Here is a 12,564-nt window from a genome sequence, read left to right on the forward strand (position 1 = left end):
TTTGACTTGCCATCGCCTGTGTGAGACGTGTGCCGTGCTTGAGTTGATGAAGGTGTTGTTGCTGCTCGTGCTTATGTGTTATTAATGCGGCCGTGTGGCACGCCGCACACCACCAAACTCACATCGCCGTACAAACGCGTTCATGTTGCTCCCGTGCAAAACACGAAATAGGTGTTGGCAAGGACTACTCCATGAACATCAAGGCCAGTCTTGCATATCCAAAGGACACAGTGCAGGAGAAGCACAGCAAAGAACACGTGACCTGCGAGCCGCACCCAACCTTCAACCACACCCACTTCAAGGTGACCTTGCAACGTACATGCAGGAGCGTGTGTTGTGTGTATGAGTGTTTGGGTGCGCGCGCGTGTGTGTGCGCGTTTGCGAGCTCGTCATCTCATGTAAACACAGGCTTTTGCGCAATCACGCAGTCGCTCATGCACCATTCCCACCATCACCACCACCACCACCGCCACCACCACCACCACCACCACCATGCTCTGCAGCTGCACATCACGCGCGATCGGCGGTTCAAGAATTTCGTTTCCCGCGGTTATGTTGTCCTCGCCATCACCGCCCGCAAGAAAGGATTCAGCTCATGGTTCTCAAACGGTGTGTGGTACACACTTTGTGTGTGTATGTGTGTTGTGTTGTGTTGTGTTGTGTTGTGTTGTGTTGTGTTGTGTTGTGTTGTGTTGTGTTGTGTTGTGTTGTGTTGTGTTGTGTTGTGTTGTGTTGTGTTGTGCTGTGCTGTGTTGTGCTGTGTTGTGTTGTGTTGTGTATTGTGTTGTGTGTTTGCGTGTGCTGCTTTGATAACTGGATCGCGGGGCTCACTCGCGCTCTTGTTTCCCTTTCGCTCCACCACCATGACACCAACGACCCACGACAGAGATTAATGTGTGTGAATGCAAGCTTCCCCTGCAAGAGCTGCTGGCGTCATCGGAGGTTCACAAGTGTTTCCCCTGTGGCCGTTCAAAGACCGCAAAGCTTGAGGTGAGAGAACAACATGCTTGTTTGCATTGCGCATGTAATGGTGTATGCATGCGCGTGGTGTGGACACACGTCAGACCGTCTCACCATTCTCTCCTTCTTGTTTCTGTGCATTACCACTCCTATTCCCTGTTCCCCTCCCACCTCCTCCACTTGCGCGTTCGTTACAGGTTGTCCTCCGCCTGCAGTCGCCGCTGGAAGGGCGGGACTTGGTGGACAAGGAGTACACGTGGACCATCGTGAACCCAACGGCTGCCAAGGCGGCGGCCGTGACGCAAGCGCTGGAGAAGAAGGAGGAGCAGATCACTGCTGCCCTCGCCCGCTCGCCCAACAAGGACACGTCCACATCGCCGTCGTCGTCGTCGTCGTCACCAGCAACATCACCTGCGTCTGCGCAATCGAGCGGAAACAGCAAGCTTGCAGCGTATTTGCACCCGAAACACATCACCAGTCACGATGTGCTCATGCTCAGATTCAACCAATACAGTCAGTTGGCGCAGCAAGAATGCGCTGTTTGCACCGTGTTTGCCGCCTCTGTATGCGCACATACACGTGTCCGCATGAGCGTGTGTGTGTGCGTGTGTCCGCATGAGCGTGTGTGTGTGTGTGAGCGAGTGAGTGAGTGTATGTACGCCATGTGTTCGTTGCAATTGCGTTGCTGCATCATCTCCTCCATCACCACCGCTCCCCCCTCATCACCACCACCACCATCACCACCACCACCATCACCATCATCATCACCATCACGACCACCGCCTCCGCAGAGGAGAAGCTTGCGCCGTACCAGGCGGCCATCCAGAGCGGTCGCGCCCCAAAGCAGGTCGCCGCACTCGTCAAGGAGCGGTGCGTTGTGACGGAGGAGGAGGTGGTGGTGATGGTGGTGGTGGTGGTGGTGGTGGTGGTGGTGATGGTGGTGATGGTTGTACTTTGAGTGCTGGTGGCCAAGTGGTGATCACTCCATGCACTATCATAGCACCTACTTTGTCCACGAATGCACTACCCCCTCATCCTCACCACCACCGCCATGACCATCAGGCAACTGTGCGTTGAGCGGCTGAAAGCGGCCAAGGCGACCGTTCGTACAGGGGGTGACAGGCTCAAGGCATACCTGGCCAAGGTCTTGCGGGAACGGGAAAACTACAGGAAGATAGTGGCCATGTGCAAGGACTCACAGGTGTGGCGTGCACGCGTGTATGTGCGTGTGTGTGTGTGTGTCAAAAATGGAAGTGAGTGACTGGATGACATCAACTAGTCTCGCTTGTTGTTGCTGTTGCTGCTGTGTTTGTCAACTCACTTGTGCACCCACCACGATTTTGTCTGTGCAACAATGATGTTGCTTCAGCCTGACCTGGCTCGCACTGCCATGTTGTGTTACAAAGCAGCAACACAAGAGGTGGGTGCACACCCTTTGTCAAAACTAGCTTCGTGAGCGAGTGCCTGTGAGCAAGTGTGAGCAAGTGTGAGCAAGTGTGAGGGAGGGTTGGCGTTCAACATAATGTGAACACGTGTGAGTGTGGGTGTGTACTGATCACTCACACGACGTGTGCGTTCGCAGATTGAGGGAGCGCGGCAGAAGGTGCCGACCGCTGTTGCTGCTGCAGAATCTGCGGTGAAGGCAAAGACATCCACCACGCAGGCCACCTCGCCCGCCAAAACCACAGCAGAAACAGAAACAGGCGGTGGTGACGATGATGAAGACGATGATGGCAATGACGATGATGACGGTGGTGATGGGGCGGCACCAGTCGCGTCATCATCTGCCGTCTCCGAGACGCAATCCAGCGCTCTGCAGCCGCCACCGTACGCCCCTGCTTTGCTTGCATGCACATTGAGGCGCATTGTGTTGCGTGTATGAGTGTGTATGGGTGCGTATGAGTGTGGTTGGGTGTGTATGGGTATGGTTGGGTGTGTATGAATGTGGAACGTATGAGTGTGTATGGGTGTGAAATGTGTGTATGTGTGTGTCGTTGAGGTGGGCATGTGTTGTGGTGTGTGTATGAGCTGATTCTGGACCATGTCATCACATTCACGACTATCTGTCTGTGCCTGTGTCTGCATTTGTGTCTCGTTTTATGTGCTTCATTGCCTGCAGGCTCAGTGAGATCCACAGCAATCTTGCTCTCACGGCCCTGTACGCCGAACTCAGTGAGTTGTCGTTGGAAGTGCAAGGAAAACGGCATGCAATCGTTCGTGTCATGGCTGAAGCGAGCTCACTAGATTGTGTGCGTGCGTGTGTGTGTCGCGCGCGCGCGCGCGTGTGTGTTATTGTGACCCATTCTCACCACCACCACCACCACCACCACCATCATCATCATCATCATCATCAGATGCTGAGCTGCAGCCGCATGAGTCTGCGTTGGCCAAAGGCGCCGCGTCCCCGCAAGTCCTCAAACTCGCCCGCCAGAGGTGCGGCACGCTCTCGGTTGCTTGGTGTTGGTGGTAGTGGTGGTAGTGCTGGGGTTGCGATGGTGGGGGGTTGCGATGGTGGGATTGCACTCGTGCAAGTCTCTCTCTCTCTCTCTCACTCACACACACACACACACACACACACACACACACACACACACACACACACACACACACACACACACACACACACACACACACACACACGTGTCTGTCAGGCGCGAGGTGACCCAGCGCATGATGGAGCTGAAGAAGGCGGCGGGTGCAGCAGCAGAGGGCGGTGACCTGAAGGGATATATTACGCAATACATGCAACACCTGGAGCGGAACCGCGATGCGTTCATTCAACTGCACAGGGCATACATGAAGCGCCAGAACCAGGTGTGCTTCGTGCGAGTGTGTAATTGTGTGTATGCGTGCGTGAGAGAGCGTGGTCTTGTGTGAACGTGTGCCCTGCGTGTATGGGTCGGTTGTGTGCGTGAACTAGTTATGTGCATGCGCGTGTTTCTTTGTGTTGCTGGTTGCCACATGACATCACCCATCTCATGCTCACTCCTTTTGTGTGCAGGCATTGAGCGAGCGCTATGCAAACATGGCCAAGGGCGCCGCATCAGAGGTGTGTTGTCAGTCAGTGTATGGATGCGCGCGCCATGCGTTTTGTTGCTGACAGTTGTGTGATTGATGTTGCGGCTGGACAATCTTAATGTCACTGCGAGCCTGTACATTCACACACGCACGCACACACATATCCGTTCTCACTTACGATTGCACACGTCATTAACCTGATACTTCCCTGTGTCAGATTGAGGAGACAAAGGCGGTGTTGCAGCAGCTGTGATGATGGCCGCTAGTCATCCATCCATCCACTGTGACGCGTGCAGTTACGCATGACATTGAACCGTTTCGTGCCCTTGTTCTTCTTTCACACACACACACACACACACACACACACACACACACACACACACACACACACGAACCCGTAAGTCGTACACACGTACCAGTGCCACATAAATCAATACACGACGAAGAATAGCAACCAAGCAGCCCAAGCAAGTGTGGCGGTGTTTTGCTTGAAGGTGTGGGGTGTTTATTCGCTGGTGTAAACAGAGAGTAAAAGGGGCGATGGCTGCACGCACACGCGCACACGCATGGTGTGTGCGGACAAGGCATCAGCCACCACCCAATATGAGACAAGCGCCCAAGGCGAAAGCCAAAGGAGCGAAAGAACAGCAGCACACTCCACAGGCGAAGGACAGCGCAAACGCACGACAGCGCGTGTAGAGGAGAACACAAAACGAAGAAGAAAAAAAAAACTATCCTAGGGAATCAGTGTGAGTGTGCGTGTGTGTGTGTGCGTGCGTGTGGACTGATGGTGGCAGGAAAGGAGGAGAGTATGGCGGGGAAGGGAAGCGCAGCTGGCGCAATCAAGCCCATGGACCAGGAAGGGAAAAGGAAAGAGGAAGAAAAAGATGAGGAAGAAGAAAAAGCAGCAACTACATAAACGCATGTTTGCTGGCTTGCGTGGATGGGTTGTGGACAGCACATGGGCGAGCGAGCGAGCTTGTGACCAGCAAGTTGTGACAGCAAAACAGCGGAAGAAATGAGGCGAAAGAATACGGGGGCGCACACGCGTGTGCTTGCGCGTATGCACATGGGTGCGCCAATCACCGATGGACACATCACCAGCAAAGGCATCTACATGATGGCACACTTCTTCTTCTTGCCACCGCCACCACCATTGCCTGTCGGGTTTGTGCGGCGGAGAAGGCGAATAATGTGTGCAAATGCATCCCGTACGTTGGTGCTCTCCTGCAGTCACCAGCAAGCAGTGGTCGCCAAGGCCAGCGCACAAGCACGCGTGAGCATACGCCATTCGAGGGAATGTATAGGCACGTAATGAGGTGTGCTGGTGATGGGTGTGGCGGCAGGAGCGAGTACAACTTGTTGCAGCAGTGTAAGGTGCCAAGAGCCGTGCACTTGGGTCAATCAATCGTGCACATATGACAGCAGCAGAGAAGGCAGCGGGAACCGACCTTTGCTGATGTCTCCATGTACGTGATGTTGTGTTGCTCGCAAAACCCTCTCGCAACAGCCTCCTCCACTTTTCGCCTGTCTTTCAAATCCTGGGTGGTAAAGGATAATGGTGGTGGCGGTAATGACGATGATAGCGGGTGAGGAAGGCGGTCGTGGGGAGAGCATGAGCCAGCACGCATGGAGCGAATGTGGAGGGGCGTGAATGCGCTTGGGATGAATGCACTTGACGTGTTGAGAGCACCAAACCGACACAAGTGCGGACACCGACGTAGAAAGTTGTACACGGCGACAAGTGCACATCGCCTCACGCACATCCCCCGTCCCCAACTTCGCTCCCACCCAAAACAAAACCAAAAGAAGCATTTTGGCTTACGCATTTGTTGCCGACGAGGAGGATGGGCGTGACATCCTCGTCCATGAAGAGTTTTTCGACCTTGGTCACAAGCTTGGTTGCCTCCTTGTAGCTCGCGTCATCCGTAATGGAGAACACAATGATAAACGCCTGCGCGGTGCAATGAGATGCGGCGGCGGTGAGCAAGCGACGAACGTAGCGTGCTCACACGAAGCAAGCGCACACAACGAGGCTCATACACATGCAGCGAGCGCACACGACGTGCGCAAACAACGAGTGCGCGTTCTCGCTCTCTTTCGCACAAAAGCACACACACACACACACACACACACACACACAAGACAGGCAGGCAGGCAGGCAGACAGACAGACAGACAGACAGACACACACACACACACACACAAACACGGAACACACACACACACACACACACATACAGACAGGGCAGGTGCCAGACCTCTCCAAAGTCGAGGGTAGCATCGCGGAACGACTTGAACTCTTCTTGGCCTGCTGTATCTACAAGCTCAAGCGGGACTGTATGACCGTCGAGCTCGATGGTTGTGCTGTACGACTCCTCGATGGTCGGGTCATATTCCTTGTGTTGGAGACAGGCACGATGCACGAGAAGGCAAGCATCACAGTTGGGGCAGGTGAGATGCCAGCACAACTACAACGGGTACGATGCCAAAGGAAGCTGGCGACAACAGCACAATGACACGCAGGCAGAGAGAACGCGACTGATACAGAAACGCACACACACATTCGCACAGACAAGACAGACAAGCACACACATACACACAGAAAAGAGAGACAGAGAGACAGACAGACACACACAGGCACAGAAAAGACAGACTGACAGACAGACAACTCCTCCCCCACTCCGACACACACACACACATCAACACAACCCACCTCGACGAAGCGATCTTTGAGGTATCTGAGGGCGATGCAGCTTTTGCCGACGCCACCGGAGCCAATCAACACAATCTTCATCTCCCACGATCTGACGTTTCCGAGCTGTTTCTCAACGGGTGGGCGATGGTGATGCGTCGAGTTGTGTTTTTTGAGTGGAGAAATGGCAATCACGCTCGGGTTTGAAGCACCTCCAGGGCGTGAGGGAGGCACGGAAGGAGGCGGTTCGCTGGGATAAGAGGGGGTGTGGCAGTTGGTCGATGGACAGGCAAGCAAGGCACACGGGCGAGTGTGTGAATTTGTGCGTGCGTGCGTCGTGTGTGGTGAGAAATGGTCAACAAGGCAAGTCCCACAAGACACAACAAGCAATGGGAAAGGGCGTGCATGGAGTACAAGGATATGGGAGACAGGTGTGTGTGTGCGTGAGTGTGTGTAAGCGATGATGACACAGGCCAGCGACCAACAACCAACCCACCAGCGAGGCTTCACGAAGGTGGACTGCTGCTGGCTGCCGTGGAAAGATGCTGATGATGATTGGTGCTGGTGGGTGGTTGGTTGCTTGGTTGGTTGGTGATGACGGTGTGGGAATCTGCTCTTGCTTCCTTGCTTCTCTTACTTGTGCTTGCCGTTTGCTTGCCTGTTTGCTGTGGGCGGTGGCGGTGTGAGAAAAACACACACAAAAAAAAAAAAAAGCAAAAGCATTCGCGATTTGAACCTAGCGAACCGGGATTATGAATTGCCCACCCACTTTTTTTGTGCTGTCTTTGATGACGACGATGGCGGACTTGTCGGCTGGCACGCTTGCGGCAGTGGTGGACATCGCCAAGGAGGTGTGTGCGTGCGTGGAAATGTGTGACGACAGCGTGTCAGTGTGCCTGTTGTGGTCTTGTGACATGACACGATGACGACGACAGGCGCAAAAGGGGGAGGAGTGTTGTGTCTGCTGACATGCCTGGTAGGCGCGTGTCAGTGGGTGTCATGTCATGATTCTGCCGTGGTGGCGCATTTCATCACCCCAAATTACCTGTGTTTGCCTGTGCGTTGCAGGCGGGCGAGAAGATCCGCTCCGTCTTCCACACGCCGCGCGAGGCATCTGTCGTGGACGACAAGACAGTGGCCAGCATCGATCTGGTCACTGACACGGACAAGGCCTGCGAAGACATTATCGTCAAGTAAGTGAGTGAGTGAGTGAGGGAGTGAGTGAGTGAGTGAATGCGTGAGTGAGTGTGTGAGTGAGTGAGTGAGTGTGTAAATGTGAGTGAGTGTGAATAAACGTATGCATTTTTTTTTATGTGTGCCTGTTTTTTCAATGCTCCACCGACACCCGTTTGGCCCCCCTCCACCCACTGCTTGTTGTTCTGCAGACGGCTGCGTGAAAAGTTTCCGGGTTATGAGGTGCTCGGGGAAGAAAGCGCTTCGGAGAACGGCGGCTATGCGCTGACAGACGCACCAACATGGATCATTGACCCCATTGATGGCACCACAAACTTTGTTCACCGCAATCCAGAGGTTTGTGTGTGTGTGTGTGTGTGTGTGTGTTGTGGGCGTTCGTTTGTATGTATTCTGCTTGTGCGTATTTGGGGTGCGTGTGTTTGGTTTTGTGTTTGCACGCGTGCTTGCCAGCGATCGCTTATGCGCAAGCCATCGGGATGGACTGTGAGTGTGCATGCGTTGTGTTGACATGACGTGCACATGCGTGCTCGCCATACTTTGAACGTCCCCTCCCCTCCCCACGTTCTGCTGTGACAGATCTCCGTCTCCATTGGCCTGTCCATCAAGAAAGTGCCCAAGCTTGGCGTCATCTACAACCCGATCCGCGATGAGGTGTGTGTGTGTGTGTGTGTGTGTGTGTGTGTGTGTGTGTGTGTGTGTGTGTGTGTGTGTGTCATTTTTGCTGCGTGAATGCGTGTTGTGTAATGGGTCAAGAAAAAATGGCACACTTTGCAGTCTCCCGCTGCGTCTCTTGTCTTTGCCTGTTTCTGTTTCTCTGACAACATCGTATGAGTTTCACACTGAGTTCCTCACTCCCTCTCTTTCCCACACACACACACACACACACACACACACACACACACGCACACACACACACGCACACACACACACGCACGTACACACACGCACACACACATGCACACGCACACCTTTTTTCTCTCACGGTTCTCGCAGTGCTTCACTGCGTATGAGGGTGCGGGTGCGTCCTTGAATGGCAAACCAATCCACGTGGATGCCCAGCCGACCCGTCTGGACCAGCTGCTCGTCTCCACCAACATCGGCTACCTCCGCGATGACAAGGCCATCCGACACATGCTCGGTTGGTTACGGTGGTTGTGGTTGTGGTTATTGTGGTGATAGTTGTTGTTGTTGTTGTTGTGGCTGTTGTGGTGGTAGTGATTGTGGTAGCGGTGCTGCAGTGGGACGTGAGGTGATTGTGCGAGAGACGTTGTGTTTCTCCGCCACGACCAAGCTTTGTTGTCCATGTCTCTCCTCCTCCACCGCACTGACACACACACACACACACACACACATGCACACTGTGTAGGGAGCGTGGAGAACATGATGAAGCAGAATCTGCGTGGGCTGCGCATGCTCGGCACGGCGTGCAACCAAATCACCGGTGTCGCTTGCGGCCGAACAAACTGCTACTACGAGTGCGGCCCCCACCCTTGGGACGTCTGCGCAGGCGTGTGCATTCTGCGCGAGGCCGGCGGCTATGCCTGCGACATCACGGGCGCCCCGTTCTCTATGACATCCCGCAGGTACATCTGTGCGGCGTCGGAGGCCATTGCCAACCTCATCCTCCCACACATCCAACACCCACTCCCGTTTGAGGACGTCCAGTAGCCGCGTCGTGGCGGCGTGATGACATGAGATGCTGTGGCATTCATTGTAATGGTGTGACATGGCGGTGTGGCGTTCATTGTAATGGTGTGACATGAGATGCTGTGGCATTCATCGTAATGGTGTGACATGGCGTGGTGTGACGGTCTCTGTAACAATAAACAATCATCGAACAAACGGGCGCTGCACTTGCACGGAGGTGCTGGAACCACAACAACAGAACAACACGCGCACACCCCACACACCCAGCTCACCCTGCAGAACATTGGTGGATATCTTTGGTCACTTATCACTGGAGGGATTGTGTTTTGGAGAGCTGCGACAAAACACCACCCACGATGCACGCTGCCACGCTTGTTGTGCTTGCTGTTGTGGCTACAGCCGCCACCGCTTCCGCCCACCAGCTCGGTGGCTGTCGCCGCCCTGAGAGTAAGTGTGTCCGTGCAGGCAAACACGCTTCTGTTTGTACATGTGTGTGTGTGCGTGTGCGTACGTATGTGTGTTTTTGTGTGCGTACGTATGTGTGTTTTTGTGTGCGTACGTATGTGTGTTTTGTGTGCTGTGCGTGCTGCGCGTTTGGTGTTTTGTGCGATGCGCAATGACTGAGCGATCGCGCACGTGCCCTTTCGTTGCACGACACTGTTGCTGTCCCGCGCACTCCCCTCACACAGTGCAACTTGTACTTGCTTGGTTTTGTGCAGTTGGCTGGACGTTTGGCCCCGTGGTCAAGTCTCCCCAGCCCCACGAGTACCTCGATGTGGGTGCGCTGCCGGAGTCGTTTGCCTGGAACAACGTGTCCGGCGTCAACTTCCTCTCCCGCTCCCGCAACCAGCACATCCCGCAGTACTGCGGCAGGTGCGTTGGCTGCGGTGTGCGATTATTATTTTTTGATTTTGCGGCGCAAACAGACACCTTGCGCCAAGGCGCGGCTGACAGCAAATGTCGCGCGCGCACACACTCGCACACAAACACACAAACACACAAACACACACACACACACACACACACACACACACACACACACACACACACACACACACACACACACACACACACGCACATACACACACACGCACATGCACACACACGCACACGCACGCGCGCTCACTTGCTCACTTGCTCACTGCCTTTGGATTCTTTTGGTTTCTCCACAGCTGCTGGGCCCATGGAACCACCAGCGCCCTCAACGACCGTCTTTCCATCATGCGCCGCAACGCCTGGCCCGAGATCAACCTCGCCCCGCAGGTGCGCCGCTTCGTGCATGCTGTCTGTTGTCGCTGTGTGCCAGGCGAAGGGTTCGAAAAGGAACCACGCCTCACCGCGGAGTGATTGTCACCACAGTCTTACTCCTACCGAATCTTGCCGCTCTTGATCAATGGCATGTTGCATTACACCCGGTTTAGGTTCTGTTGAACTGCAACGGCGGCGGCTCATGCGGTGGCGGTGCTCCTGGCGGTGTCTGGGAGTACATCTACCACAATGGAAGTGAGTGATGTGACATGATGTAAACAAACACACCTGCATTCCAATCTCCACCCCTTTCTGTGTGCCATGCCGTTTGTCTTTTTTTTTTTTCGCACCACACTCCCTGTTCTCCCTGCCCACATTCGACATTTATGTCCCAGCTCGCGTGCTCAAGCTCACCCTGCCACCTCCTCATTGCCTGGCCCTCCCTTTGCCATCCACGCCCCACTCTCTGTTGCGCGTGCGCGTACGCGCCAGTCCCTGATGAGACGTGCCAGAACTACGAGGCCCGCGACGGCCAGTGCAACGCCATGGGCATTTGCGAGACCTGCTCTCCTGGCCAGGTCAGTCCCACCACACCAAACACAATGCCTGCTTGTGCTTCGTGTCGCTTGTTTTGTTGAGCGTGTGTGCTTGTGCTTGTGCTTGTGCCTGTGCTTGTGCTTGTACGAGCGTGTGTGTGTGTGCTTGTACGAGCGCGCGCGCGTGTGTGCAGTGTTCTGCTAAGAAGGAACACGATCACTCACCACGGATACGATTTCTTCCGTCCGCATACCCGCGCCCTTGGTTGTGCAGGGCTGCTCTGCCATCTCCAACTTTACCCTGTACTACGTCTCCGAGTTTGGCGGCGTCTCCGGCGTTGACCGCATCAAGGCCGAGGTACACACACACACACACACACACACACACTGATGGGTGCGACACAGTCTGTGCATTCGCCATCAACCGCAACACGTTGTCACGTTCTCGTATTCCTCGTTTGTCCACTGCAATCCTCACCACCACCTCGTGACCACCCTCTTGTTCATAGATCTATGCTCGCGGCCCCATTGCTGCCGGTATCGACGCGACGCCCGAGCTTGAGAAGTACACGGGCGGCGTCTTCTCGCAGAAGAAGCTCATCCCCATGATCAACCACGAGGTGCAAACACACACACACACATACACACACACACACGCACACACACACACACTGCTGCCCATGCGCGGTCGTGTGCACGCGCGATTTTGTTCGCGTGTGTGTGTTTGTCTGCATATGTGTCGTTATTGAGAGGGGTTTGCCTGGCGCTGCTTGCGCGTGCCTTGTGTGCTTGTGCGCCAGCTCATTCTCTTCTTCTGTATGTGTGTGTGTGTGTGCGTATGAATGTGTGGCAGGTGTCCATCTGCGGATGGGGCGTCGACAACGGCGAAGAGTACTGGCTCGTCCGTAACAGCTGGTACGCAATGGCTGTGATGGTGGCGGTGGCGGTTATGGTCGGGAATTGGCATTGCCAGTTGTGCCCTTTTGCCGTCATGCATGCGGGTGTTCGTGTCTCACCGTTGCCGTTTGCTCACCTGTTTCTCTCTCTCTCTCTCTCGGGTCCCATCTCCCTTGGATTCACCTCCTCAACGCACCGCGACAGGGGCACATACTGGGTGAGGGCTCGCCGCAGACAGACAAGACAGACATACAGCCAGATAGACAGACAGACAGCCAGACAGACAGACAGACAGACACACACACACACAGACAGACAGACAGACACACACACACAGACACACACACAGACACAGACAGACACACACACA

At 54.7% G+C, this 12,564-nt stretch overlaps 4 protein-coding genes across 4 annotated transcripts in view; 3 read left to right on the forward strand and 1 right to left on the reverse strand.

Annotated features, from left to right (window-relative positions):
- PTSG_02103 (uncharacterized protein) overlaps positions 1–4,354 on the forward strand; it is a 7,201-nt gene extending 2,847 nt beyond the window's left edge. The window contains exons 8-20 of the mRNA XM_004996531.1: positions 172–302; positions 504–609; positions 887–990; positions 1,158–1,473; positions 1,752–1,830; positions 2,023–2,161; positions 2,330–2,380; positions 2,543–2,787; positions 3,080–3,132; positions 3,315–3,393; positions 3,612–3,774; positions 3,962–4,009; positions 4,196–4,354. Of these exons, the coding sequence (XP_004996588.1) occupies positions 172–302; positions 504–609; positions 887–990; positions 1,158–1,473; positions 1,752–1,830; positions 2,023–2,161; positions 2,330–2,380; positions 2,543–2,787; positions 3,080–3,132; positions 3,315–3,393; positions 3,612–3,774; positions 3,962–4,009; positions 4,196–4,231 (1,550 nt within the window). The 3' untranslated portion in view covers positions 4,232–4,354. The remainder of the gene's footprint in view (positions 1–171; positions 303–503; positions 610–886; positions 991–1,157; positions 1,474–1,751; positions 1,831–2,022; positions 2,162–2,329; positions 2,381–2,542; positions 2,788–3,079; positions 3,133–3,314; positions 3,394–3,611; positions 3,775–3,961; positions 4,010–4,195) is intronic.
- A 737-nt stretch (positions 4,355–5,091) lies between these two features.
- Positions 5,092–6,774, reverse strand: PTSG_02104 (uncharacterized protein; the record flags this gene model as incomplete). Its single annotated transcript, XM_004996532.1, has 5 exons — positions 5,092–5,205; positions 5,430–5,519; positions 5,804–5,932; positions 6,239–6,376; positions 6,694–6,774. 5 exons carry the CDS (start codon positions 6,772–6,774, stop codon positions 5,092–5,094), a joined length of 552 nt encoding a protein of 183 aa, XP_004996589.1.
- Positions 6,775–7,469: 695 nt separating this feature from the next.
- PTSG_02105 (uncharacterized protein) lies at positions 7,470–9,534 on the forward strand (the record flags this gene model as incomplete). Its single annotated transcript, XM_004996533.1, has 6 exons — positions 7,470–7,523; positions 7,741–7,865; positions 8,058–8,202; positions 8,443–8,517; positions 8,860–9,004; positions 9,233–9,534. The coding sequence occupies 6 exons, from the start codon at positions 7,470–7,472 to the stop codon at positions 9,532–9,534; spliced, it is 846 nt and encodes a 281-aa protein (XP_004996590.1).
- A 335-nt stretch (positions 9,535–9,869) lies between these two features.
- PTSG_02106 (cathepsin Z) overlaps positions 9,870–12,564 on the forward strand; it is a gene marked incomplete at its 5' end in the record, with an annotated part of 7,200 nt that continues 4,505 nt past the window's right edge. The window contains 8 exons of the mRNA XM_004996534.1: positions 9,870–9,960; positions 10,233–10,386; positions 10,686–10,776; positions 10,935–11,016; positions 11,254–11,339; positions 11,572–11,655; positions 11,807–11,917; positions 12,151–12,225. Coding sequence (XP_004996591.1) covers positions 9,870–9,960; positions 10,233–10,386; positions 10,686–10,776; positions 10,935–11,016; positions 11,254–11,339; positions 11,572–11,655; positions 11,807–11,917; positions 12,151–12,225 — 774 coding nt within the window. The remainder of the gene's footprint in view (positions 9,961–10,232; positions 10,387–10,685; positions 10,777–10,934; positions 11,017–11,253; positions 11,340–11,571; positions 11,656–11,806; positions 11,918–12,150; positions 12,226–12,564) is intronic.

Source organism: Salpingoeca rosetta (assembly GCF_000188695.1).
Source record: "Salpingoeca rosetta unplaced genomic scaffold supercont1.5, whole genome shotgun sequence".
Taxonomy (NCBI): domain Eukaryota; class Choanoflagellata; order Craspedida; family Salpingoecidae; genus Salpingoeca; species Salpingoeca rosetta.